Genomic DNA, 25,712 nt, shown 5'->3' on the forward strand with positions numbered 1-25,712 from the left:
ATTGTTTTGATTGTCTTTCAGTCATATTATGCCTTTTGTTTTGGCCTTCTATTTAGTGAATATATTAAAAGCAAACAGAGTTGTAATAGACCAAAGAAATTTTCTTACTAAAGGGGTAGATACGGTGAGGCACTGGATCTTTATATTTATTACTGGGTTGGACCAATTCGAGTGTGTGTGTGTGTGGGGGGGGGAAGGGATACGTTGAAACTCACCGAAGTAAGGTGATGCCTTGTCTCACATGGCAACCCCTGTGAGACTCCTGGTGCAGCTGCGGGCCCGCCGTTAGTCGAAGGCAGCCTGGGAGCGCTGCCCACACCACACCCTGGATTGGCCCAGGATTGGGGAGCTCCGCCCCCCACCCCGCCCGGAGCTCCAGAGTGGCCGGTGGGCCCAAGTCCTTCTGGCAGGGGCGGCCACAGGGGGCCGGAGCAATTAAACCATGTACATCTGCTGTCCATGTCGCCTAAGACCTACTGCCTGGAAGATGGACTCTCACAGGTCTCTGGGGGTAGCTGTATAATTTCCTCTTTTTCTTTCTTTACTGCTTCTTTACTGTCCTTTCCTAATATTTTGGGTAACTTGGGACTCAGTGGGCTGGATTTTGCTATGTTATATGGGTTACCATGTGCTAAGCTAATGCTTTGTGCAATGCTTTGTTTTGGTTGTATGTTACCCTTTAAACTGTTGCCAAGTACTGGTATTTGTTCTGAAGTTTACTATTAAAAGTAACCTCTGAGAAAAAGTGTGCAACTCTTCTATGCACTCTCCCTTAAGGTGTTAAAGGAAGTGAAGGGTCATCTAATAAGCCAGTGGGTATTGTTGAAGCCCTGTATGTTTTTAAAGTAAAACTCCCTTAGTGAGACTTGGGGTCTTACAGGTCCCTAGTAAGTAACTTTTGCTTGTCATACTTAATGCGCTGTGTAATTTTAGTGACTCTAGGAATATGTTTTAACTCAGGTCACTGGACATCATGAACCCATGAGAATAAAATGCAAATAAGTAAACAGCGATAGGTCCCCATACAAAGTACTGAGAGATTTCAGCTCCCCCTGCACCTGTACACAGAGGTATTGGGACTGCTCCCTTCCTCATGCCTCTGTTGGGATGTTTGTACCTTCCTGAGGTAGGCAGGACTGGGCACAATCTGCTTCCCTGCTGAGACTCCTGTGATTCAGTGTGGCTCTGTGCTGTTCCAAGTCCAATTACGTCTGCTGTTTTTAGGTGCCTTCTTGTATCACAGTCAATCATACCTGTAAATGCTGTGATTCAGACACCTTACTTGCAAATGTAGCAATGTAATGTGTGATAGTAGCTTTACTTTTGAAAAAATAACCTAGAAAATAATGTTTTCCTTTGGAGATAGAGAAAGACAGAGGATTAATTCTGTACATGTACATATATGAGGTCTGATGTATCTGTTTCTTACAAGGATGACTGGTTTTCCAGTCAAGCTCATGAAGCCAGGAAAGGAGTCTTCTTAGCTCCCTCAGAGGGGAGTACTTGGGTAATCTGCATATTTACTTTCTTTTCCTCTTTATTTTATTGAATTCTATCTTCTTTGATAAGTAATTTTAAAATGTTCATGTCAAGCATTTGCTTTGATCTGTTTTCCTGGTAATTAAATTGCCTGTCTTTAAATTGACATCATTTAAAATAATCCTAATTAAGACAACTTCCCCAAACTTCAAATACTGGTTTTGAATTCCAGTGTGAAGAGAACGAATAATGATTTTCTGAGTATTCACTTTAACACTTTATACTTTTCCCATACAAGGAAATTGATTTTCTCACCTGTCATGTTAACTAAGGGCACAATCCAGCAAATTCTTCCTTTTGCAAGTAGGTCTTAGTCAGAGAGCAATTCACTGGAACTAATTACAAGATTTGCTCAAGTGAATAAGGAGGGCCTGGGTAAGATCACTTGGATAAGTGTGTATGTGCATTGAGTAAGTGTAAGCCTTGCAATAAGCATTTCATACTGATGCTTAAGAAGATGTCCTATGTGAAACAGTAACTGCAGTTCATATAGAATGTAGAGATAAAGATTTTTACTGGTTGAAATAAAAATAATTATCATGGATACATAGATATATGCAATAAATTGCTTTCAATCTGTATTTGAGTAATTTATGATCAGCTGATCTGACTGTACCTATTTCAACTCTTGAGAGAACCCAGTAATGCTAGCAAATACAAAGGGGCTAAGATGATACTTGTGTCTCATAAAACATATCTTAAAAAGCCCAGTACTTTATTTTAACCAACTACAAACATTACTGTGTTTTGTGCTTTTATGACACTGACGGAGTACTAAGGCAGAAGATAGCTTATGAGCAACTGTGATAGTCAGGAGAATATGAAAAATATATAACCTGAATGCCCAGCTAGTAATAGTCTATGGAAGCTGTGAAACAATTATGCATTACTATGTTTACCTTGACCTTGTACATTTACATATTAGAATGTATATTGGAGGGTTTAATTGCAAGGTTGTCAAAAGTAAAAGAACTTTTAGAAAATGAAACCATGCAATATTACAGGGAAAAAAGAAAAGATTTGAAGGTCTTTTGTTCAAATGGAAATACAGAAAACAACATGTTGTTTAAGCAGGATTCTATTTTCTTCCACTCAAGTGATGAAGAGGCTTTTGTAAAGAAAGGCTTTCATCTTATACATGCAGTACTCCATCACAACATAATTACCCTAATTTGTATTCCACTGTAGAAATAGGCTTTTTTCAGCTTAAACAAATTAAGCAACAATCACTAAGTGTACATGACCAGCATTCTTTCAAGTAACCTGTTATCAGCTCTGGCTACAGCTTTATCTTGATAAAATGGAAATCCTTTTTTATTTTCCTACTTTCCTCCCCAGGATTATGCCAGCCAGATTGCCTAGAGAGGCACCATGATTTACTGGCTGGAGAAAGGGACAGTGCATCCAGAGATTATTTCCTATAGCCTCACTAAATCACTATGTGATCTGTGTCAAATCCTGACTGCCTTTGGGCCTCTGTGTAGGAGAGAGCCTAAGTATACACTTAACTCTGCTCATATGAATAACCTGGCCACACTCAGGTCTTTTAAGCAGCTGCATGTGCTCCCTGCTGAATAGAGACTTTTCTGCTGCTCTTTTCCTCTGGCTTTGGTTGATATTATGTGCCCTCAAGAATGACAGGACAAGCTCTATCTCCATCTGTATTTACATTATTTGTCCTTTAGTTGTGTAACTATGGATATCCCTGCTGTTTTTACACATCCTTCTAAATATTAATCAAACTCTGATCTGGTGGATCACTACCAATGAGGCTTTGCCTTCATCACCTTCTCCTCCTCAGTAACTCCAGGTATATGACCAGGGTCTCTTCTTCCCTATTGCTGGGTCTAGATGAGAAAGTCTCACTGGTGCTCACTTTTCAAGGTGCAGCTGTGGGAATGGTATCTGGCTCCATGTGGGCTTATTAAGATAATTACACACACACACACAAAAAAAAAAAAAAAGAGAGAGAGAGAGAGAGAGGAGAAATAAGGCCATTCCAGAGGTGTGGCAGGAGGAAAGGAGGTAACCTGTCAGCTAACGAGGCAGCAGTGACCAGAATTTGGACACTTGCCCAGGGAATAAAAGAGATGCTGCCTTCATATCTTCCTTCCACCTTAACAGAGGCTATTCCACCACACAGAGATCTTTCCAAACTAGGTAGCTCCTAGCCTGAATGAGCTGAATGGGAAGAGAATGTATCTAGCTCCAAAGAGTAGGAATTATTGCTGCTTCTACTGAAGTGCTGGAGAAAAGCACATTTGTTGTGATCTCCCTATCACAGCTGAGAGCAGCTGTCAGAAACGTGAGAATTAGTGGTGGCAGAATACTACCTTTCCCAAACCTCTCCCATCTCCCTTTTTCTAGACATCCCTTGCAGGACCTTCTTTTCTTCTACAACTTCCATGGCCTGTCGGAGAGGAGAAATCACAAGGCTGCTTCATGTGGAAAGGTGAGCTAAGGGTAACCACAGCACAGACAGGGCACAGTCCCAACAGAACTGGGCAGGGTGAACAGAGCAACATCTGTGATAGCAACAGGTCTCAGCAACAGTCCAACAAGCTGGAGTGGGGCACCTGAGCATGGGAAGAGGGTGTGGGTTGAGGTCCTAAGTGAGTCTGGTCAGGACAACTGGGGCTTCTGGGTGCACTTAGGGCCCAGCACAGCCATCCTTGCCATCATGGTGTGACCTTGCACCTCACAACACCCTGGATTTTGAGGGGTACTTGCTTCTCATTTTGGCCAATCCCTCTGGTTCCTGGGAGTGCTTCTCAAACCTGTGACATGACCAGCTAGTGAGGTATTGAAGCCTCTCCCAAACTGGTTTACAGTTTGCCCCTAACTTACCTCACTTGGTACTCTGCTTGCACTATGACTACTGGAGGGGCAATGTGTTAGCAATCGATGGGGATTGGGTGATGAAGCTTCAAGAAGGGAGGCATGAAAAACTGGAGTGAGTTTTCAGTGATCATGTAAGCCATGAGCCAAGGATGCACATAACTCAGGTGAGGCAATCTCACAGCAGCCAAGTGGGGTGGTGACAGCAAAGGTTCCACTGATATTCCAACCATCGTCAGGCAGAGATAAGGTCATGAGTTGGTTCTGGGGTCAACCCAGAAAATCTGAATAATAATTCAGGAACAGACAGCTCAGAGCAGGCCTAATGAGCCAGACCTGAGCTGAAATGGGGTCAATGGGCTGATGGTATGGGTGCAGTGAGGCTGACCAGGACAATTAGGGCCCTGGAGCCCAGCCCAGCCTTCCCCAGTCACCAATCTGGGTCATGGATTGAATGGATAACAACTCTTTCTTTTTCTCATAAAAAAAGCAGAGAGAGAGAGAGAGAGAGCAAGCAGTGGTGGTAGTGCTCTTCCCTCAGTGTTTAACATCTTATTTGTGCTGAGGGGTTCCTGAAATCAATACCTCAAAAGCTGGTCTTTGTTAATTCCACCACCCTTTGAACTGCCAAAACCCAGTGCTTCCTAGCACCATATGGTGAATGCATTGTCCCCTCTTGTCATCACAGAATCCAAGGAGGAATGTGAAACCATGGGCATTGAGAAATTCATACCAGAGCAAAGTTGTAAAGACTTTAAGGGGCTTAAATAGCCTTCAAGGGCAAGTGAGGACCTGCCAGGAATATCCTCATGGTTGATATGAGGATTATCACCCATGTGTCATATGTCATGCCACATACAGAAGATACTAATTATTCTGAGGGAAATGGGATGGAATAATCCATATGATAGAGACCCCTTTGTGTCGGGGAGCTGTGACTAAATGAATGTGTTTCTTATCCTTGAGATTCAGCTTTCTTGAGCTTCTTTTTATAAGTCTGAAATTTCCAGTGCTGCTGTCAGAAATCAGAGGAGATGGATAAGAACATATGTCTTTGCTGCCACAGCAATACAAATTGTGACCCACTGGAGACTGTTTCTACTGCCAATTCTGGGTGCTACTATCAGGAACAGAACTGAATAAATACTTTCTCTCATGCATTTTCCCTTCTCCTCCCTCTGTTTGTCATTTCCATCTCTGTATTCATGGGTATGGTTGCACTATGTGCTCAAGAAGAAAGCTTTTCCTTTTGATCAAACCAACTTCCCTCTCTGCTGCAAGCTTTCATGCCATGGCTGGAATCCAAACAAATGATTTAGACCAGTTGAATTTATTGCGTCTTTTAAGGAATTCCATCATCTCCTTTAGCCTATCCTTGCCCAGGACTAGCAAATTCTAAAAGCAATCTTAAATTTAAATGTACCATTCTGTTTTCTGAGCAGTGAACCTTCAGGCAATAAATACTACAGCAGGAATTCACCAGGACTCTGTTAGGGCTTGACAGCCCAGACAGCCATTGCGCAAATCTTTGTTAGTCCTGACAACATGTTGGTTTTTTTTGGTTTTTTTTTTAATCAAATGAATTACAAATTTGTTTTTAATCTTTGAGGTTACTCGTAATGCTTTAGAAAGGATCCAAAGCCGTTTAAAACTATTCACATTACAAGCAGGCAGTAAATTTCAGTCTACTAGGCAAACCCATTGTCACTCCATGTGACAGAGAAGAGGCTCAGCAAAACTTTTGTTCATGTATTGGAGTTCTTTAATACTGAGCAGCAACCCTAGCAATGGTTTGATTGTGCTAACTCCTCCTTGGTCCAACAAGTGTGACACCTCTTGGAGTTGTTCAGCAAGGCCCCAAGCTGAAGATAATTTCTGTTCAGTGGGGTCAACAACACTGTGAGTTCACATTTGCTCAGACCTGTGAGGCCATTGCGTTTACCTGGTTCTGTAACACCCTTATCCCAAGGCTCTAGAGGAGGAAGCAAGATTTTAACATTGGTGCAGTCTGAGTCCTCCTCAGCCCACGAGACTGTTTCAATATTTCTTCATGGTTGTATTTACCTCCAGGCTACGCTGGAATACTTTTTTTGGTACTTTTTGCATTCTCTCCATGAATTTCAGATTCTCATCCTTTTTCCTCTGAAAGAACTCTCTTCAGTTGTCTGGATCCCTGCCACTTCGATGCAGTCTTGCAGAACCCTTTAGTCCATGAAATCACAGGAGAAAAACAATTCCCATAGAGACATTACTCCACAGTGTCAAAGCAGTTGTGATTCCTGTGCTAATCTTAAAAGAAATTTCATTAAGGGGTATCACTTCATCACATCCAAGTGTGATGTCTTCCCGAAGCGTGCATGTACTCTCCTTGGTAACCACTACCATTTAGGGCTGCACCTCACGAGCTGCTTGGAAAGCTCTGCAAGGTGATCTGCTTCCCAGCCTTTGCCTGCCCTCCCTGCTGCAGGATCTGTGCAGACTCCAGCTAGCTCTGAGGCAAGCAGTGCTTAACTCCTGTTTTTCACATTGTGCTTTTGTCAATGGGCTTTTAACATCCTGTGGATGTGAAAAAGTTGAAAGTTGTGTCTGATCCACATCATCAGACTAGGGGTAACCAGACATGGTCCTCAAGACAAAGGGACTCCACCCATATCCTGGGATGTCTGATTAAGCTCAGGCCTGAGCCTTCATCCTTGCTTTAAGCTATGTTGTTGGGGAGCACTGGAGGCTGGGAGTCAGAGTAGCTGAGATGGCACTTATGAGAAATCATATGGACTCTGGTATTCTAAGCCCCATCTAAGCAACCCTCATAGCTGGGGTGATCCAGGCTGTCCCAAAGCAGCCTCTTCAACTATGTGGTTGCATAAGGCCAGGTTGCCTCTGGGGGCCAAGGGGATCACAATGTCACAGAGCAAGGCAGCCTGGCTTGGGGATTAAGCCACCCCTGAGGCCTGGTATAGAATGAAGTCAGGCACCTCTAAGAATGGGCCAGGGGTGCTTTTGTTGCCCCTGAGAAGCTTCGGAGGCCAGGGAGATTCAGGACTTTCCTGAGGAGACCTGATGGCCGGGTAAGTTGAATGATGATGAGTCTGGCATGAAGGATCTCTCCTCACAGTCAAGGTTTTTCGGTAGGTACATAGCAGAGAGATGTAGGGAGATATTGACTTGTCTGACTCTAAGGCTGAATTTCCATCTCTTGCAGTGCACTGAGCAGAATGTTGATAGGAGAAAAGGCTGTTTACAGAATATATAAGTGATACTTCAAAGAATTTTTCTAGCTTTGAGTTCTTCAGGCACAGGCTTTTGTGCATAAAGCATTTCATGTTCTATAAACCTGATACAATATCTTCCTTATTAGATGAAGTATTACAATTACTCCAGTTTTTTCCCCGGGTTACAGCTTAAACTTTAGGTAACAATACAATAATTTATGATTCCTGTCTTGAGTTTGGGGTTATGTTAGAAGACGAAGGTAACTTTCTGCTCTAAAGAAAGGATCACGATGATTTTCAGCACTGAAAGCCGCAGTTCCCCAGGATCCCCTCAAAATAATGAGAGAATAAGTTGCAATGTATTCCAGTATCTTATAAACCTGCTTTACTTTATGCATGTTAATAGCTTTAATAACTGAGATGGGAGAGTTATGGCATTACAAATGTGCTTACAGACACGCAGGACTAGGGTCTTTGTTTTTATCCAAACTTGTATATCCTTTAATTATTCTAGATATTTTATTTTTGCGATTTGATTTTTGTGTATTTACAATTTCTTTTGCAATAGTGATGTATGTTAAGCCCTTTTTTTTTCAGATGTTCATTGTTAATTGTGTATAATGTTGATCCATTAAATATCTTCCTTTTCTTACAGAAACAAAATTTTATATTTTGTGTGCATTATTCATTTCAAATTAGAATAGGCAAAGAGACTGTTACTAGAAATCTGTCAGTCATACTGATCAAATCATACTGAAAGCAGAAAACTTGATGTGCAAATGGAATAAGATTAGCCTTCTTGAGATTTTTTTTTCCTCCCCCCACTCCTTTCCATTCGTAAGGAGCCTTAGCTTCACTTCGAAACAGGCTTGCATTAGGCCATTTCTCATCAACTTCTTTATGCACCCAGCTGGCGGTGTCTGTGTGTAATTCCAGCCAGTTTCCCTTTGCAGCTGTGGGGGGCCTCCTTTGATGCATCTCTGTAGGTGGCTGCCGGTCCCTCAACTGGGGCCAGCAAACAGAATCTCCTCTGTAGAGGAAAAGAAAACACCCCAGTAGATGCCATGTGACTGTTTGCTTTATGCATGCAGGAGGAACTGACGTCAAGTGCCTCAGGATATTGTTCTAATGCAATAACATGATGTTGTGGTGTGTATCTTTGTGCATCTATCTAACGCAGAGCCTGTGGTGAAGGACAATGTGGTCAATACCTCCCTTCTGCTCTTGGTCTCTTTTACTTTCAAGGCTCTCCACATGTATTGAAAAACCTCTGCAGTGTCTGCTTGTGACTTTCAGTTGAAAATACGGTGACCTCCTCTAGACATACTAAGTCCAGTTTTCTTGCATTGTTCCCCCCTGTGCAGTTGTAGGCACTGTTCACAGAGCAGAGCAAATGCATAAGCATGCAACAGAGGGGAAGCAATGCTGATTTTATTTTTGCTAGTCACGTGGGAGGAAAGGGAGAGAAGTTATTTCACGTATCCTTGGTATGCAGCAGAGATCATGGAATGGTTAAGGTTGGAAGGGACCACTGGATGTCTTCTAGTCCAACCTCCTTGCTTAAGTAGGGAACCCTAGAGTATGTTACTCAGGATTGTTTCCAGATGGCTTTCAAATATCTCCTGGGAAGGAGACTCCACAACCTCTCTGGGCATCCTGTTCCAGTGCTCAGTCACCCTCAGAGTAAAGAAGTTCTTTCTCATGTTCAGGTGGAACTGAGTTTCAGCTTCTGCCTTTTGCCCCTCATCTTATTGCTCAGCACCACTGAGAAGAGCCTGGCTCCATCCTCTTGACACCCTCCCTTCAGATACCAGTGTTCTTTTTTGAAGAGCCTTCACCTCTTTTCAGTTTGAATGTAAATACTGATACAAGAGGTTTAAAAAATAATGCCAAACAATAACACTAGGCCAAATTTTTCAATACTATGTGTAAATGCAAGGAATTTGAGTTTTGCTGGGGTGACCATGCAGCTCAGAGCCTGATGAAAATATCCATGTTTGGGTGAACCCACTTGCCCAGCAGTTTCTTGACGCCTCTGGTGCCTCCCTGCAGCATGGGAACGTGCCAGTTATTCTGGGACATCCTGGCTCTCATTGCAGAATGTGATTGTACGTACAGCCGGAGAGCATTTACTGAGGATTATAAAAGCATGGTATAAAAATGTAAGGGTTGATGTAATAATGTGTGAATTGAGGGGGTGATGTAATCTGGTAAAACCTTTCTAACAATGGGTGTACTGCAGTTACACAGTCTTCTGGCTGTAAAGGAACTGCCTTCTTACCTGCTTGAGGACCTAGCTTGTGTCTAAAGTCTGAGGTATTTATTCCTAATATAACTATGTGTATTGCCTATATAAATTTTCCTTATGGATTTTTTTTCTGTCTTTTAGCTCTCTTGGGAGCTTGTCACAAAGCATGTCTTGGATGAACTGAAAACTGCGTATGACCTACTCCCTTTCCTTTACTTACTGCCTTTTAGCTTCAGAAAATGTAGTCTTGATCTGCTGCTGGAGCAAGGATAAAGAGGAGGCTCAGGTCTACCCTCATTTCGCACATTACCATTGTAGGAAAAAACCAAATATTGGAAATAACACTATTTAAAAGAAAAAACTGTTATGCTTTGTGAACACTGCTTTGAACATCTTGGATTGTGTCTTTTTTACACTTCTGTGTTGTGGGCAGCTTCTTCCTCTGTTGGATTTCAACAGAAGTCTGAGATGGTAACAGTGATGCTTCCTAGGCACTCTTACCATAGTAGAACACTTTTATAGCATTTCCTGGGATGACAGTTTACTTGGGGATTGGCAGTACTCTGTCACATCTATCAGCTGGGATCCAGGACACTGGCAGTGGAGAACCCACACTCAGCTGCACAGGTCAGTTTAGAAGAGGCTGACTTGGAGTACTCTGTGCCAGGGAGCAGAAGACTAGCAGCACCCCTCTCGTTCCGACCTTGCTTCTATTCCATGGGGCAAGAGCTTGGATCAGGTATCTGGCACAGTTGCACTTTTCACCCTCATTCCAGGGAAGTCCAGTGGGTGGATGGATCCCCTCCCTGTACTGCTGTGGCTCCTGGCAGGCGCACAGGCAGCCCCATACGTGAGGGAATGGCACGAAGCTGTGTTGAGAGGTTTAGATTGCATATTAGGAAAAGGTTTTTCACCCAGAGGGTTGTTGAGCGCTGGAACAAACTCCCCAGGGAAGCGGTCACCAAGCCTGTCAGAGTTCAAGAAGCGTTTGGACAACGCTCTCAGGCGCATGGTATGATTCTTGGGGATGTCTTGTGCAGCGCCAGGAGTTGGACTTGGATGATCCCAGTGGGTCCCTTCCAACTCGGGATAATCAGTGATTTATTTGTTCAGGCGTCACCGAATGAAATTGACGAGCAGCGGTGTCCCTTCCAGCCCAGGATATTCCCTGGTTCCCTGTGGGCGCACGGGATCGGCGCCGCCCCCGGGCCAGCCCCTCACGCCGCGCGCGCCCGGGCTCGGCTCGAGCGCGGCGGGGGCGTGGGCGCGGGTGCGCGCGGCTGCCGCAGGCACGCCCGTAGCGGCGCGCGCAGGCGCAGCCCCGAGGAGGGGCACGTGCGGCGCGCGGCGGGCCCCTCGCGCCCCTCCCCGCCCCGGGCGGGCGCGCGCCGGGATTGGCTGCGCGCGGCGCGGCCCCGGCGGCGCCGGCGCGGGGAAAGGGCGGCCGGGCAGCGGCGGCCGCGCGGACATGGCGGCGGCGGTGCTGCTGCTGCGCTGGGGCGGCCGGAGGGGGCGGCCGGCGGTGAGCGGCGCCCGGCGGTCGGCCCGGGAGGGAGCGCTGAGCTGCGGGGCCGCGCTCCGGGGCGGCGGAGGGTCCCCTGGATGGGGTCGGATGGGCTCGCCGGGCGGGGGCTGTACCCTGCGTGCGAGGGGGAAGAGGGGTGTGGGGTGTCGGCCCCCGGAGGAGCGCCCCCGAGCAGCTGTGTCGGGCGGGAAGCCCCGGCCCGGCGAGGGGAGCTCTGTGTCCGGCGCTGTGCGGCCGCGGCGGGGCCGGGGGTGGGGCGGTGGGAGGTGCTGCCCCTCCGGCCCCGGGTGGGCGGTGGGGAGCGGCCGGGGGTGCCTGCGGGTGCCGGCTGAGGGGCAGCGGGGCCGGGCAGCGGTAAGAGCTGCTGTGCCTGAGGGCTGTCAGCATCCAAGAGGTCGTTCTTTGATGTAAAGCATCGGCGTGTTGCCAGGAGACGGTGGGAGTTTAGTTATTTAGTTTTTTTTTTTTTTTAATTAATTTTATGCTGCTGGGCAGGTTTGTGATGATTCTGGGTGGTGGAGTCACCGTCCCTGGAGGTGTTTAAGAAAAGACTGGACGTGGCACTCCGTGTTGTGGTCTAGTTCATGGTGGTGTTCGGGCACAGATTGGCCTCGATGATCTCGGAGATCTTTTGCAACCCAATTGATCCTGTCATTCTGTGATTCCAGTTTTCTTCTGCCCTCTCTCTCTGTTAAACGGGAGCTTATCAAAGCTCTGGGGTAGAGGGTGGTTTTGTGCTATCTTTAGTCGGAAAATCTTGGCTAACAGAGGCAGGCTTCGTGGAACTGTTGTCTCTTCTCTCCCCACGCACCCCTTTACCCCAGATAGTTAGGGCACTTTCACTGAGGCGCTTACTTTATTAGATCTATGTTAGATCTACAGATTGTGTTAAAAGAAGATTATTTTAGGTAAAAACAAGCAGCATTAACGCATAGTGTTGTGTAACAGTTGAATGACAATACAACTAGTTTCAATATGGGAAAAGTAGTGCAAAATGTTTCTAATTGTTTACAGTAGGAAGAATTATTTTTTTTTTTCCCTGAAAAGGAAAATTTGTGGGGATCTCTGCAAGTTCCAGAGAAGAAGAAAGGAGTGACTCGGAGAAAATGTTTTCCCCAGTGTACCCCTGAGGGTGTGGGAAAGGTTTCTCTCTAGAAATGTTACCTCCTAGCAGTACTGTAGAGAGCTCATCACATGTCTTTAGGGATCATGTAGAAGAGGTGGTTTATGTGGGCAGGGCATTTTGAGAAGGGATTAAAGAGGAAAACAGCATATGCTTTACGCAAATATTTTTCCTTAGGAAATATACAAAGGTAAACCTGTTTTCCTGCGAAAGTGTACACGAGAGGAGCTTCTTGGAAAGCAAAGAGATGGTTTGATTAGAGATGATGACTTGAAATTGGCAGAGGGCTTATCCTGTTTGAAGACTTTATTTTTGGTAGCCATGAGTGTGTGGAAGGCTTCTGCTGTTGTTTCTGCTAAATAGTTCTAAGACTTTGGTGTCAGTCCTTTGGAGCCTCCCTGAAAAAGGCCTACTTTGGGTCCTGTGTGGCATCTCAGGACGTGGTCTGACTGCACCAGTGTAAGCAGAATGGAAATGTTACATTAATGGCACCTTTGTAAAGTAAAATGTTTTTATAGCTACCTAGTAGTGTTGTGACTTATGGAACTGAAGTGATTTATAGCCCTTAATATCTATGTATGAAAGTCACTGTCAAGACAACAGTATATTGGAAACATCTAATAAAACAAATTGGCATGGAAATTGCTTTCATAGATTCTCTAATGTTTTGGTGACACAGACAAATAATATAACTGATGTCTTCAAACTTTAGTGTGCTAGGAGCTCTTAAAATTTTTACAAAGGCTAGTAGCTAATGAGATGTCCTTAACTTTCTTTGCTACTTTCATGTGGGAATTGATAAAGGACCACAGGAGAAGGGTGCAAAAAATCACTGAGCTGCAGATTTGATTCTATGCAGTGTTTCTAATTTAGTGCCTATTGCTTCTGTTTAGGCTTTATGCGGAACTGGTTCTGTTTAGAATATACCCAAAATTTCATTTTGAGTGCTTTGCACTTCTGAAGCTGGGAGAAAATTTGATGTTGAAAGAAGTCTGTAGTTACAGAATGAGGATGAGAGATGGCTTTTGATATTTCAGTTGTGAAACTTTTGAGAGAGCTGTCAGACTCAAAATGTTTAAAATAATGTAGAACAAAGAGATAAATACTTCATGAATTCAAGGGTAAACTGGTGATACTGATAATCACTGAACTAAATGTATGGAAAGTTTCTCTTCCATCTGTGTACCCAGCATTTTTAAGTCATGGAAGTTATCTGTACAGTGGGAGCTCCTTGCTCTTTTCTGATATCATTTTTAGCATGCTGTTATTCCAGGGAAAAATTTCCCCCCTTGTTTGAGAACAGAAGCATCAGTCTGATGTGATGCAAGGTTGGTATCATTTGTCATGAGGGAAGGGACTTCAAATGATCCCCAGTCTGGGGACACAAATGTAGCCATGGACTTCTGGAGTTCAGTGATTGTTTCTAGTATGTAAACTACAGATTTTAGTACTGGCAAGCACTATCGAAGCATAGCACAGGTAGAGATTTCTGTTTTTCTTCCTGCTTCTAGGAGTAGCTTTTCAAAATTTGTAGGGAAAGCATGCTATGCCATGTACTATGGGCAAAAATTGATTCTGTAAGGAAAAAAATGGATATCATTAAAGTCTATACTGAGTAAAAAATGGCACTCTTGTTCTGAAATACTTCGTACTTAAATTATTTTGTGATTTTGTCTGCCTCAAACGTGCATTGATTGTTACAGTGCCATGATCTGTTTCACAGGTGCTAGCCAGCCTTACTGGAGCTGTTTAAGCTGCTGCATGAGAAACTTTTCCAGTTTTCTGCAGCTGCCTGGCCTTGATCACAGGCTACTCCTTTTGAACTCCTGTCTCCCTCCAACTTGTGCCAGCACTGCTGTGTAAATATCTTGGATAAGCTGGACTGAAGTCTGCCTGAGAACGTATTTTTCCCCACTCCTTGTGAATGTCTTCTCAGGTGGTTGTATTCCCATGTCTGGTTCACTGTGTGACTGTATGAACTTCAGGGACTGGCACAGAGGAGAAGCTACATGGGCACAGGAATGACTAAGCTTAAAAAAATAGCCTTAGGCGGGTGAGTGTTTCCTTGTTTGTAGTTTATGTGCTGTGTTGGCAAATATGAAAAAACAGATTTTCTGTTCTTAGAATTACGAGTGTTCCTCAAACCCAGTCAGAGGGAAAGAACTATTATGTACAGTGCAATGTACTTTACAGAACCTACATCTGTGTTTGCAGGTGGCTTCAGGGGGGTCTGCTTATGCTTACAAGTGCTTGGCTCTTCAAGACTCTGGGAGTACAAAGGAAAGGAAAGCGCTTCCTTAGAGAAAAGAACAGAAGTGTTATGTTTGCTTTACCATTTACAAGATTCGTACAATATTGTACTAGGAAGCTGCGTTTTCTGCCTTATACATTAAAAGTCTTGCAGCCACCTGGAGGTATCTGCTTCCTATGTGCTTTATACATACATCAGTAGAGTTCCATGGACAGGGAATCACGATGTCAAATGAGCTGAAATAAAAAAGATTTGGGAACACTTGCTGTGTAATCAAAATATGAAAAAAAACCTCCATTGTCTTCATGTTTGTAACTCCTCATCAATACTGATGGCTACGAGTAGATACACCACAAAGATAAGGGGGTTGTTCTCATAGTGTCTGAAACCTGAATCTCTGGAAATGTAAGGGCAAAAATCGTAGTGGAAGAAAGTAGAATTTAAGTTTAGTGAAAATAGGTGTGCTAGTTTGGCTGTTATTATAGGGTATTGCTTACTGTGTTTTCTAGTAATTCTAAAATATACATTCCATCCCATACTAGGCTTCTTAGAGCAAATATTGATATATGATGCTTTTCCTGCCTGAAATGTGGAATTCTGTGCCTCTGTTTCAACACTGGGACCTTTTTCTGCCTGTAAAGCTCAGTATCAATGAGTTATTTACAAGCTGACCAGTATGGCAAGGAAATTTCCTTCCTCAGTGAGGGCGTGTAAACCTTTAAAAACACGCGGGTAAGCCATATCTAAATAACGAGTTAATTATCTATTTTGCTGTTGTATGCCGTGTCCTTAAACCACCTGAAGAGGTTTCCTAGGGCCGCACTGGGTGCCTGAGGGGAGGCAGGTTCTCCGTGAGGTCTCAAAGTGGCAGTGTGCTATGGGTTTACTGTTCTACAAGTTACTGTGTAGTTTGCATTTTTTATATGAAGTTACAGAATAACTGTTACAGCTACTCAGGTTTCAGCTCGGTTTAGCTATTGCACCATTAATAGATAAAGCAAGATGCTTTTCCAAAATACAGTACTAACACCTTTTTCTGAAGATTAATTAGAGGTGGGAAACTCCAAGCCAAATGCAGAAGTCCTGAGTTGAACTCTCATAAATGAATAGTCTGTGTTCTTGGGCTTTCAAGAGTCAAAAGTTTTATCAAATTGAAGTAACAAGTCATGACAAAAATAGGTTATACCCAATGACTTTATTGCCCTCTCCTAGTTTTGCAGGATACAAAAAAGTTACTAGGTCAAGCTGAGCTGTCTGAGCTGTGTTCTGAGGAAATTTCTAAGTAGGGTGTAATACCTAGGGCATATGTGGTTTTGTGGAGGCAGCCAGTTTAGGATGAAGGTTGAGTGTTAGATTGGGTTTGCTGGGTTGATGGTTTGAGAGTTCTTTGGGGGTTTTGGTGTAGCTTTTAATGAACCTACCTATGGCAGGAACTTTGGAACAGGGGGTAGGTGATGACACCTGAATAGCTGTGGATTTGGAGGTGGCAATTTAGCAGTGTTCCTTTGTGGTCTTAGATGTGCATTATTTACAACATGCTTGTTTATTTTTAAGTAATTATTCAATTGCTCATAGTGGCTGGGAGCAGACCTCTAAAGAGACTTGTCTTGAAGTGGTTTCTTAATTAAGCAAGCTCTTAAACCTTAGTGTATATTAGTACAGATACATACGGAATGCCTTTTTTCCAGAGCTGTGAATTAGAGTTGGAACTGCCCATCTGAGTTGAGCAATATGCTTGATTTGTTTTAGCAAGTTAACCCACGTGTATCTGATTCAGGGCTAAACCTGTTTTTTTAAGTGATTTGCACGTGCTCGTGTGTGTGTGTGTGAGAGAGAGAGAGGAGGCAGTTAAATTTTTAAACATAGGTACATAATTAGGTTAGGTTATTACAAGATTTTTATGTGAAATCGGTCCAATTCTGTAGTGTAAAAACAAACGTCAGTGTGGTTTAAAAGTTTTTCCGATTTTTTTTTTTTTTTTTAATTGCTTGGTGACTTTATCGTTTCTATATAAAAAGTTTCAACAAGGCTTTTTTGAGATGGCTAAGATGCTACAGCTTAATTCTAACTGATTTTTCCCATCATAGCCTTTCCTTCCAGTCTTCATCTCTGCATGGCTCTTCTGGTTTCTCATAAGCATTCAAAACTAGTTTTGTATAAAAGGTGTTTACAAGGAAGTTCAGAAGCTTTTCCTCCCTTGCTTGGTTGCCCCCTTTTCCCCTGCTAACTGCAAGTATTTAGATTAGCCCCACTGACCCTTAACAAGCACTTTCTCCAATGAATAACATTAACTCGGTGGAGACTTTTTGTGTGGGTCCCGTATGACCTTCTGTAGACTATTTGCGATCCCTCAAGCACTTCTGTCAATAGTGTTTCAGAGGAGAGGGACTCAATTTGCTTGACTCTGTGTACTCTGGAGCAAGAGAGTGTACTCTGCTGCTACTGCTGTAGCTGTCTTTCCTCTTCCCTCTGACAGTGTCTAGGTCAGAATACAGTCACTGAAGATGTAACAGTCGCTCTGTAAACTTGTGATGAAGACCAGCTGGTAGTTGTGATTGCAGCTGCCAGAATTGTGCCCTTAACTTCATCCCTTTAATGCTTGAAAAGGCTTGTACTGTCACATCCTCAGATAAGAATAATATACCTCTGCAAGAAAAAAACCCAAAACAATCAACCGCTGGCTGTTTTGATTCTAGTGTATCAATTGATTTGCGTTTCAGTTTGTTCTGGATTTTATTTTTGAGGAGTAAAGTGAGAAAAATGAAAGAAGCAAAAAACCCCCAATGAAACAAAAAAAGTGAAGGGGAAAGAGCCCAGCATGTGAAACAGGGTGGAACAGTTGCTTTCAATTGATATTTTTTTCCCTAGTTTCAGAATAATTAATATATATGAATCATTCTGGAAGAATTAAGCACAGCTGGATTATCTGGGAACAATGTATGCTATGTCTGCCACTAGTGAATGGCATCTAAATGGTTTGTGAAACTATAGTAGCTTTCTGCTCATGAGGTTTGGTTGGAGCTGGCATGAGATGATATGCTCTAAGGCTTCCTTTAGTTCTGTATTACAGTACTTTTATTGAAATATTTTTTTTCCTTTATAAGATTATAGTATCAGCTGCATTACAAATGTGATGGCCTTCTCAATCCTGGGCTGGTTTCTGCTTTCTGTGATGCAATATAAGAATTGTTTTCAAACTTTATCAGCCAGAGGGCTGTGTAGGAAGTGTTCTCACTCCAGTTACTGCCAGCCCCTGATACTTCCAAATCAGTATAAGCTTTCAGGAAACCTAAAATGTTAACAAATTTTCAATTATCTTAAGTTCACTACTCTTGTGAAAGGTGTAAGTGAATTCTCTAATTAACCTCTTTATGCGAACATACGCTTCCTTATTTTTTGTCTTCAAATGTAGTCCATATTCATATTTTTTCCCCAAAAAACCCAGGAGAGCCTTCTCACAGGATGTCCTTTACTTTGTACTACTTAGATTTATGCAGCTCTTGAAAACAGTTTTTTCAGACTGAATTGACAGATTCTGAGTTCTGGCAGTTGCCAGTCTCTGCTGTTTCATGCTTCCTGCTAGGCAATATTTAGTGTCGAGGCTTTCTACAGTCTTTTTGTTTCCAAGTGGGTGGTCAAGTGTGGCTCTGCTTATACCTAAGCTAATGACTTCATATCTAGAACTTCTGAATTGTTTCTGGTTGCTGTTTGTGGGTGTGTGCTTGGGGAACAGCGGTTCTGTATGAGCTTTCATCCACTTGCTGAGGGAGTGAAAGGGATATGGAAGTTTCCTCGAGATGTCAGTGTGTGAAATGTTTTTAATGGCATGCTGTAACAGGAGAAAATGGTTTAACTCCCTCTTTCTTCTGTAGTGTGAAACGCTGTGTTCAAGATGGTGCCTTATAACCTCACATAAACTCTATTCGTCCGTGTATGATCCAAACGAAAAGGTAAGTAGTATGGTGCATGTTTTCTTTGACGTTTTACTGTACTACTGGTAGTTGTTTTAAGCTGCCCTCTACCTTATGCTGCTACTGACAGTGGCAGTTCTCCTATTATAACCCATCACTGATTTAATAGCATGGTTTTCTTCCTTTTTTTAAAGGGAAGTTACTTTTGCAGGATACTTGTCAAAGATTGGATACTACATCAAGTGTATACCAAAAGATTGAATAAGTGATTTAGAGCTTGGAAAAGTTGCATACTGGCCTGAGCCTGTTATTATTATGAAACAACAGTTAATGTTTTGCACGGTTGTGGGTGGTAATGGGCCTGTTAAAACATCTTGGAGCTAGACTAGCCAAAAGCTTTTTGTGGAAAAGAAGTATGTAATAGTGGCAGCATGACTGTTAGATGATCTGGCGTGGGGGCGGGAACTTCAGAGCTTGGATAAAGATGGGCCTTTAAGGCCTGCAGAGAATAGCAAATCCTCATCTTGGGGGCTTGTGCAGTAGCAATCTCAATTTACAGTTACAAGCCAAGAAAAACTTTCCTTGTGGAAGATTGTCTTGGCATGGCCTATGAAGCAATGCACTTGGAAAAATAATGTGACTGAAGGTACACTAGTATTCAAGGGCAAAGATGATAGCAATTCAGGACTGATATTCTACTGATATAGAAGCCCTGATATATCAGTGTAGAAGCAATTAATCATGAGTAAAATAGTACTAAGAAACAGAGAAAAGCAGTGTGGCTTTATAGATATCTTCAGAAAATATATTTTTTCTTTCAAGTCCTTGCTTAATCAAGGTCTCCGTCCTTTTCTAAATGCATAGTTATGTTTAGACAATGTAATTGGGTATTTGGTTTCTCTTAACTAGGACTGGCATTTCAACCAGTGGCTACTACAGATGGTTTAAGCTCTTTTCTGCTTTTTTCATTCACTGCCCCTTCTAATGTTTTTGTAGTGATGAGACTTTCATGTGAAACTTTTTCAAGCTAATTAGTGGAAATGACATAAAAAAATGTTACTTCAAAGCAGTATGTGGTTTTTAATTTCTTCTTACTGTGCTGGACTTGAGACTAGACTCTTAACAGCAGGAGCAAGGTCTCTCAGTGTCTTTATTGCAGAATTGGAAACTAAAATGAATGTCACATATTCTTAACATCTTGATACTGAAAGTCTTCTTGCATTGTGACCACAGCTGATTAATAAATCAACTCTTACATACCAAGAACTAAGTTGAATGGAGTATTCAATTCAATAAACTTTTCAATGCCAAGTATTTGGAAGTATTTTTTTTAGTTGCCCCTCAAGTCTGTATGCCTAAAAATCTTTAGGTACCTAGAATGCTTAAATTTAGATTCAGGAACAATTGGTATGAGTATGTTGGTAACTTTTTTAGATCAGATCCCCAGCTAAAAAACCTCTCCTAACAAATTGCTGGCTCCTATGGTGTTCTTACAGTATTTGTACCTCTGATGATAACTGAGCTTGCTTAAGAGTGTGTAAGATCATCTTTTGAGCGTGGTGTGCCTGTGTCCCAGGCAGTGTTGTTCAGCAGATCTGGCTGAAGTTACTGTATAAGCTTGCTGCAGCTGTTACCTGGAGAGTTTCTGGTCCCTTAATTTCTGTATGGTGTTATCACGTGGTAGTATTTTTAAACTGGTCATGTGATGTCAGCTCAGCCCTGACTTTGAAAAAGTAAATTTGGTCAAGGGCTCCTTGAGTTTGTCTGTTTGGAGTAGGAGAACAAACAATATATGTTCTAGTCTGTCAGTAGCAGTTCCTGTTGGGGTTTTATGGTGTTCCTTCCTCTCCTCTAACACCTGTTGTCCGCTCCTCAAATTAACTAATGACTGTGTGGCTAACAAAGTGTTGATTGTTGCAGTGGCAATACTTCCTTTCCCCCCAGTCTGTAAGAAAACCAGCTGTTTCTTACAGAGGGAGGAGAAGAGCTGTTGAATGTCTTAGGGTATAGTTGGATCAACCTGATGTGGTATGATTGCAGGCTGCCCCTGAAAGGGAGAGGTCCTGCTGGTTCTCTGTCCTGTTCTTTTTAATTTAGAGCATGGGAAGCAGAGTAAGACAGTTCAGTTACTGTGTTAAACTTGGTGCCATGTCCTGGAGCTGCATCCCTGCTAGGTCTGGTGCATGGAAAGCAGTGGCGATAAGTATGTAAAGCAGGACTGTCCCTTTCAGTGGCAGTCTGTATTTACAACAAAGCAGGTGCAGTATCAAAGTGCACCTGTGTATTTAGTAGCAAAGTCGGCAACAAGAATAATTTTTGCTCCCAGCAGTGAGATCTTTAGGCTGAGCAGCTGTGCTCTTGCACCACTGTTATCTTAATGGGAAGGTTTTGCCTGAGGTCTGAGGCGTACTGACTTCTGACAACTTGTTATCCCCTTTTTACAGCCATGATAGAAGTATTGAAGCACTAAGTGCACCCCAGTGTGAAAGGTAACAGTGAGTACTAAGGGGTGTACTAAATTTGATTTGCCTCTCTGTTGCACTATGGTTGCTATTTAGTATTGAATGTGTAACAGTGTCCTGATGGCAGTGAAGGATTTTGCCAGGTTCCTCACCTGAGGCTCAGGTAGGAGTAGGGGCTAGGCTGATACAACTCAGCGGCAGTGCCTGGACAGCGTGCCCATGCCCAAGATAGAGAGGAGGTTCTCTTCCTTATGGTGGGAATGTCTTTTAAAGATCTCCTGTAACAGGTGAGTATTGTATTACAGGTCATCTATGATCTAACAGCTGGTTAGGGGCACTGACCACTGTACCTACCAGCACTGTATCTGCATACTGCCAGTATGTGCCTGTGGTGATGCCAGGCAGCATACCTGCCTGCACATCTTCCCTGGACTTGACTGGTTCCTAGAGCTGTTGTAGGGTTCTAGTTTCAGCACAGAGCATGGTAAGGAGAGCCAAAGAATGCTGGTGTGGATAGTCAAATCGTTTTTCTTCTGAACCTGTGTGTGTGCTGGGTAGATCTGGTAAAGCATACTGTTTGTTATATCATCACTGTTAAATCAGCAGAACTCTTTTAAAAGTACATGATCTAAGAATTTCAAGCTCATGGATAAACCATGGTTTTAGTGGAAGTGGAGAAGGAAAGAATACGTGTTTCTGGAGGGAGAAAAACTTGTGTTCTGTTCATATCTCAAGATTCTTATTGTTCTTTTCTCTTCAGACTTTTGAAAAACTTCTTATTGCCAACAGAGGAGAGATTGCATGCCGAGTAAGTATGTAGTCTTTTAATTTTTTCTTTTCTTGTAGTTAATTCTTAAATTTTTGGTATTTTAAATATTGATTATTGTCACTTCTTTTATGATAGGTCATCAAAACGTGTAAGAAGATGGGGATTAAAACAGTTGCCATACACAGTGATGTTGATGCCAACGCTGTAAGTACTACTTGAATTTAAATGGTAAATGGGGTTCTTAGTAATTCAGCAAGACTTGCAGCTGTTATACAGGCTTGTTGATTATTGTGGTAAGCATGTTGGCAATTCTGAAGTATCTTTCTGTATGTCCTTTTCCTCTATGTGCTTGAACAGAGTGATGATACCAAGTTGGAGAGAGGATTAGACAAGTATTTAGCATATTTTTTTCCGTGAACTCTTCTATGTTTTGCTTGTGTGGATTCTTCTTTGTGTGGATTAAGCTAGATACATTTGCACATAGATATGTACATCAAATCTGAGTGGCAGTGAAACTGAAATAATTTTGCTAATGTACACAAAAAAGGCAATGAAAAGTGGATCTTAGGAGATGATGTAGAACTTTGTATAGATTTTTTGCGTGCCTGGTGAATCCAGCTCATTGCTTCCCACTTCCCAGACAAATGCCCTTGCCTACCAGGTGTGCTGAACAGGCCTACTGGAGCTGTTCAATTTGATTCAGATATTGAGGTGCCTTGAATATTCAGCAGCATGGCAGGAAGGTGGTAAAATGGCTTTCCAGACAAGTAAGGTACTTGTTTAGCTACTTGCCCATTTTCAGGTCCTTGTAGTCTCTATTTTAGAAATAATTGAAATCATTCATGGCAAGAATGGGGGATAATTTCTTTTGTGATATAACAGCAAATGTAGTCATGTATCCTTGTTGACTAGAGAGAATACAGTATTATTCCTTTCCTGCAAGTGCTGGTACAGGAGAAATGGCTAGGGATAATCCCATGTCCCAGGATAGTTTGTTGCAATCTGGGAGTTAAAACCCTGTTTATGATTTAATAAAAGAAGTCACTCAGGCAAGATATCAGGGGAAAAAAAAGTGTATTGTATGCAGGACAGGACTTCTGAGTAACTCAACTTTGGAAAAACTGAAGCATGGTTGGTGAAATCTGAAAGTAGTTAGAACTTTGGTGTTTCCAGAGTTAAGTGAAAGGTGAGAACTATTGGGAGTTTCGGACCTTGACAGTGTATTTGTCAGAGTTCCTTTGTGGTTCTAATACTACGTGACTAGCTCAGTTCATGTGAATAGGCTGTAGATAGAGCAGGGGACTGAAATGGGACTTTCTGGAATGCTCTACTGAAGGATTTTTATGCCAGGTAATTATTTTCTTTGAGGTGAATGGAAAGTATACTTGATCTGGATTTCAACTGGTAGCCATAACTGGTAGAGTTTAGTAGCCTGTGGGTGCTCAAAGGACTGAAATGAAATTCTTAATGGGGAGATTTCAGGCATCATGATAAGTTCTATTTCTTTAGGAAACCAAGGGTTACATGAATATGAATACAAACTTCTCTGTATGACCTATGATTCCTCTAGTAAAACTGAAGCATACTGATGGGTACTTGAATTCCATCTTACGTGTATGGTATCTGCTGTTAGGATAAATGGATTGACTGTTTAGCAGCACTGCATAGCCTTCTTCACTGGTGTGAATTCATCCTGAAAATAGACTTAAAAAGCTGTTTAAAAAAAAGAAAACATGTTCTTTCACCAGTCCATAATAGACTTGAGAAAATGGTCTTCTCTCTAGTGTGTCTGTTTATTGTGTGGACTCTATGAGCTGGAGACTAAGAAAAGATCTGAAAACAGTAAGTAAAAACTAAGATTGAAGAACATAATGAGGGAGTAAGAATGACATGAAAAAGTATAACTCATGACCTTAGGGAAGGGAGTACAAATAGTGCATTACAAAGAGGAAATTGAAAATATGTCTGTGCTGCTTCAATCTACAGTGCTGTCTTAGCTTTAAAAGACTAATAGGGTCTTTAATTTGTAATAGTTCAGAAGAGAAAGGAAATCCAAGCTGGTGTCTCAGAAATGCATTAATATACTTATGACAGTTCATAAAGCTAATATTAAGTGTGTTAAATGGGATGCTGACATTGTGAGTTCATGAACAAGAGATGAAACGAACAAATACTGTAAGGGTGACAGACATAGTGTCTGCTTAGCTCTTTGGATCCTTAAAGACCGATCGAACTGATCTGTGCAAGGTTAAACAGTAGCTGTGTGCATTGAAGCTCCAAGTATTTAAAGAAAATGAGAGGCAGGCTACTTGAAACACTCTTCCGTATGCTTAAAATAAGGAAGTGGTCGTAAGTCTAAGGTAGTTTTTTTTGTCTAATTATACACATTGTTTATGTCTACCATACATCCCTTTAATCACTACCTGGTGTGCTTGCACTGGAAATAGTGTAGCTAGTGTTGCCTGTCATAATGACTTGGATACCTCCAGGTATTCACTGTGGGAATGGCTTGGCCTGTTGCAATGATATGTGTGATTGCCAGTTTGGATGGTCTTGATAGGTGAGTCCAGAGGCCGAATTTTTTGACTCTGTTACTTACTATAAAGTAACCAACCATATTTGCCCATAATTGTATTCAGTTTCCATCAACAGCTGCCTTCTTGGTTGTACCAGTCATAGTGAAATCTCAAACACTCTGAAGTCAAACTTGGGAGCTGATGCAACCTGCCAAAGGATCCTCTGTCCTCAAGGAGCTAGGAGAGACCTATTTGTTTAGTGGTGGGATGCTGTTGTTAGTATTCTTTTGATTTTGTGCTTGGCAGAGCAACTCTCACTCCATGACCTGTATTGCAAAGACAACGAATATGGTAGGCAGCTACCCTGATGATGATGGTCACAGAACCAAAGACAGGAATAAATGTCAAGGCATGTAGTTGAACTAGTTGCCCATCCAATGGGATGTGGTTTTAAGTGACTAGAGCAGGTAGGGGTGGTTTACAAAAATATTTTTTTTTTATTAATGTGTTTATAAATAGCACTAATTGGAGTAGATAAATTTTCTGTTTAGAACTTGGAGTAACCTTTGAGATATAGTAATAGCCCCTAATTACATTGCCTGTAGCTATATAGGTTACAGGTGTATAGATTACTTCATCACTATGGCTACTTGCTGAAAACTGGGTAGCCGGATACACTTAATATGAATTCATTGTTACAAAAATAACTGTAAAAGAAGGCATTCCAATATGTCTGTTACATCTTTTTGGCTTTCTGGCATATTGGTTGAAAACAGGACTGAAATTGAACTGAGGCAGAGTTCCTTCAGTTAGCTCACTAAATATTTAAGGAGAGAAAGAAAACTGTCACAACGTATCTAGCAATTCAGTGATATCTTTAGTGATAGGTTCTCATTTATTCCCTATCCAGTGATATGCATAAATGACTCAAGCAGGCATTTTCACTGGTGTTCAGATAGGAATGGTATACAGCCTTAAAATAATTGTCTTTGAATGCAGGTAGTGTAAGACTTGCTAGTGAGTAATCTTATCCTAGAGTTTCATTTTGGTGTGGGTTTTTTGGTTGAATATTCAATTTTTTTTCTTTTTTTTTTTAATTTTAAAATTATCTGAAATTTTTGTGGAGTTTACAGTGCTGAATAGAGGTGGTGGCAATGACTGAAATACATATAAACTTTCCATGAAACGGCTTTCAGACTTAGTTTCTGTAGAGCACGAGGGCATATGTCTTGAGTGTGCTGTTAGAGCAATATTAATTTTGACATACTTATCATTAATTGATAAAACTAGTCACTAGACTATCAGAGCATAAAGGAAT

At 42.1% G+C, this 25,712-nt stretch overlaps 1 protein-coding gene across 4 annotated transcripts in view; it reads left to right on the forward strand.

Moving 5' to 3' along the window:
* PCCA (propionyl-CoA carboxylase subunit alpha) overlaps positions 1-25,712 on the forward strand; it is a 302,390-nt gene that overhangs the window by 16,094 nt on the left and 260,584 nt on the right. For 2 of the 4 annotated variants that reach the window (XM_050332060.1, XM_050332063.1), the window contains exons 1-4: positions 11,256-11,359; positions 18,609-18,686; positions 21,870-21,917; positions 22,014-22,082. In XM_050332060.1, the coding sequence (XP_050188017.1) occupies positions 11,306-11,359; positions 18,609-18,686; positions 21,870-21,917; positions 22,014-22,082 (249 nt within the window). In that variant the 5' untranslated portion in view covers positions 11,256-11,305. Of the gene's footprint in view, positions 1-11,255; positions 11,360-12,051; positions 14,539-18,608; positions 18,687-21,869; positions 21,918-22,013; positions 22,083-25,712 lie in introns of those variants that run through there. The other 2 variants (XM_050332064.1, XM_050332062.1) reach the window with 2 other exon arrangements.

This window comes from Myiozetetes cayanensis, unplaced genomic scaffold (genome assembly GCF_022539395.1).
Source record: "Myiozetetes cayanensis isolate MyiCay16 unplaced genomic scaffold, myiCay2020 scf5-8, whole genome shotgun sequence".
Taxonomy (NCBI): Eukaryota; Metazoa; Chordata; class Aves; order Passeriformes; family Tyrannidae; genus Myiozetetes; species Myiozetetes cayanensis.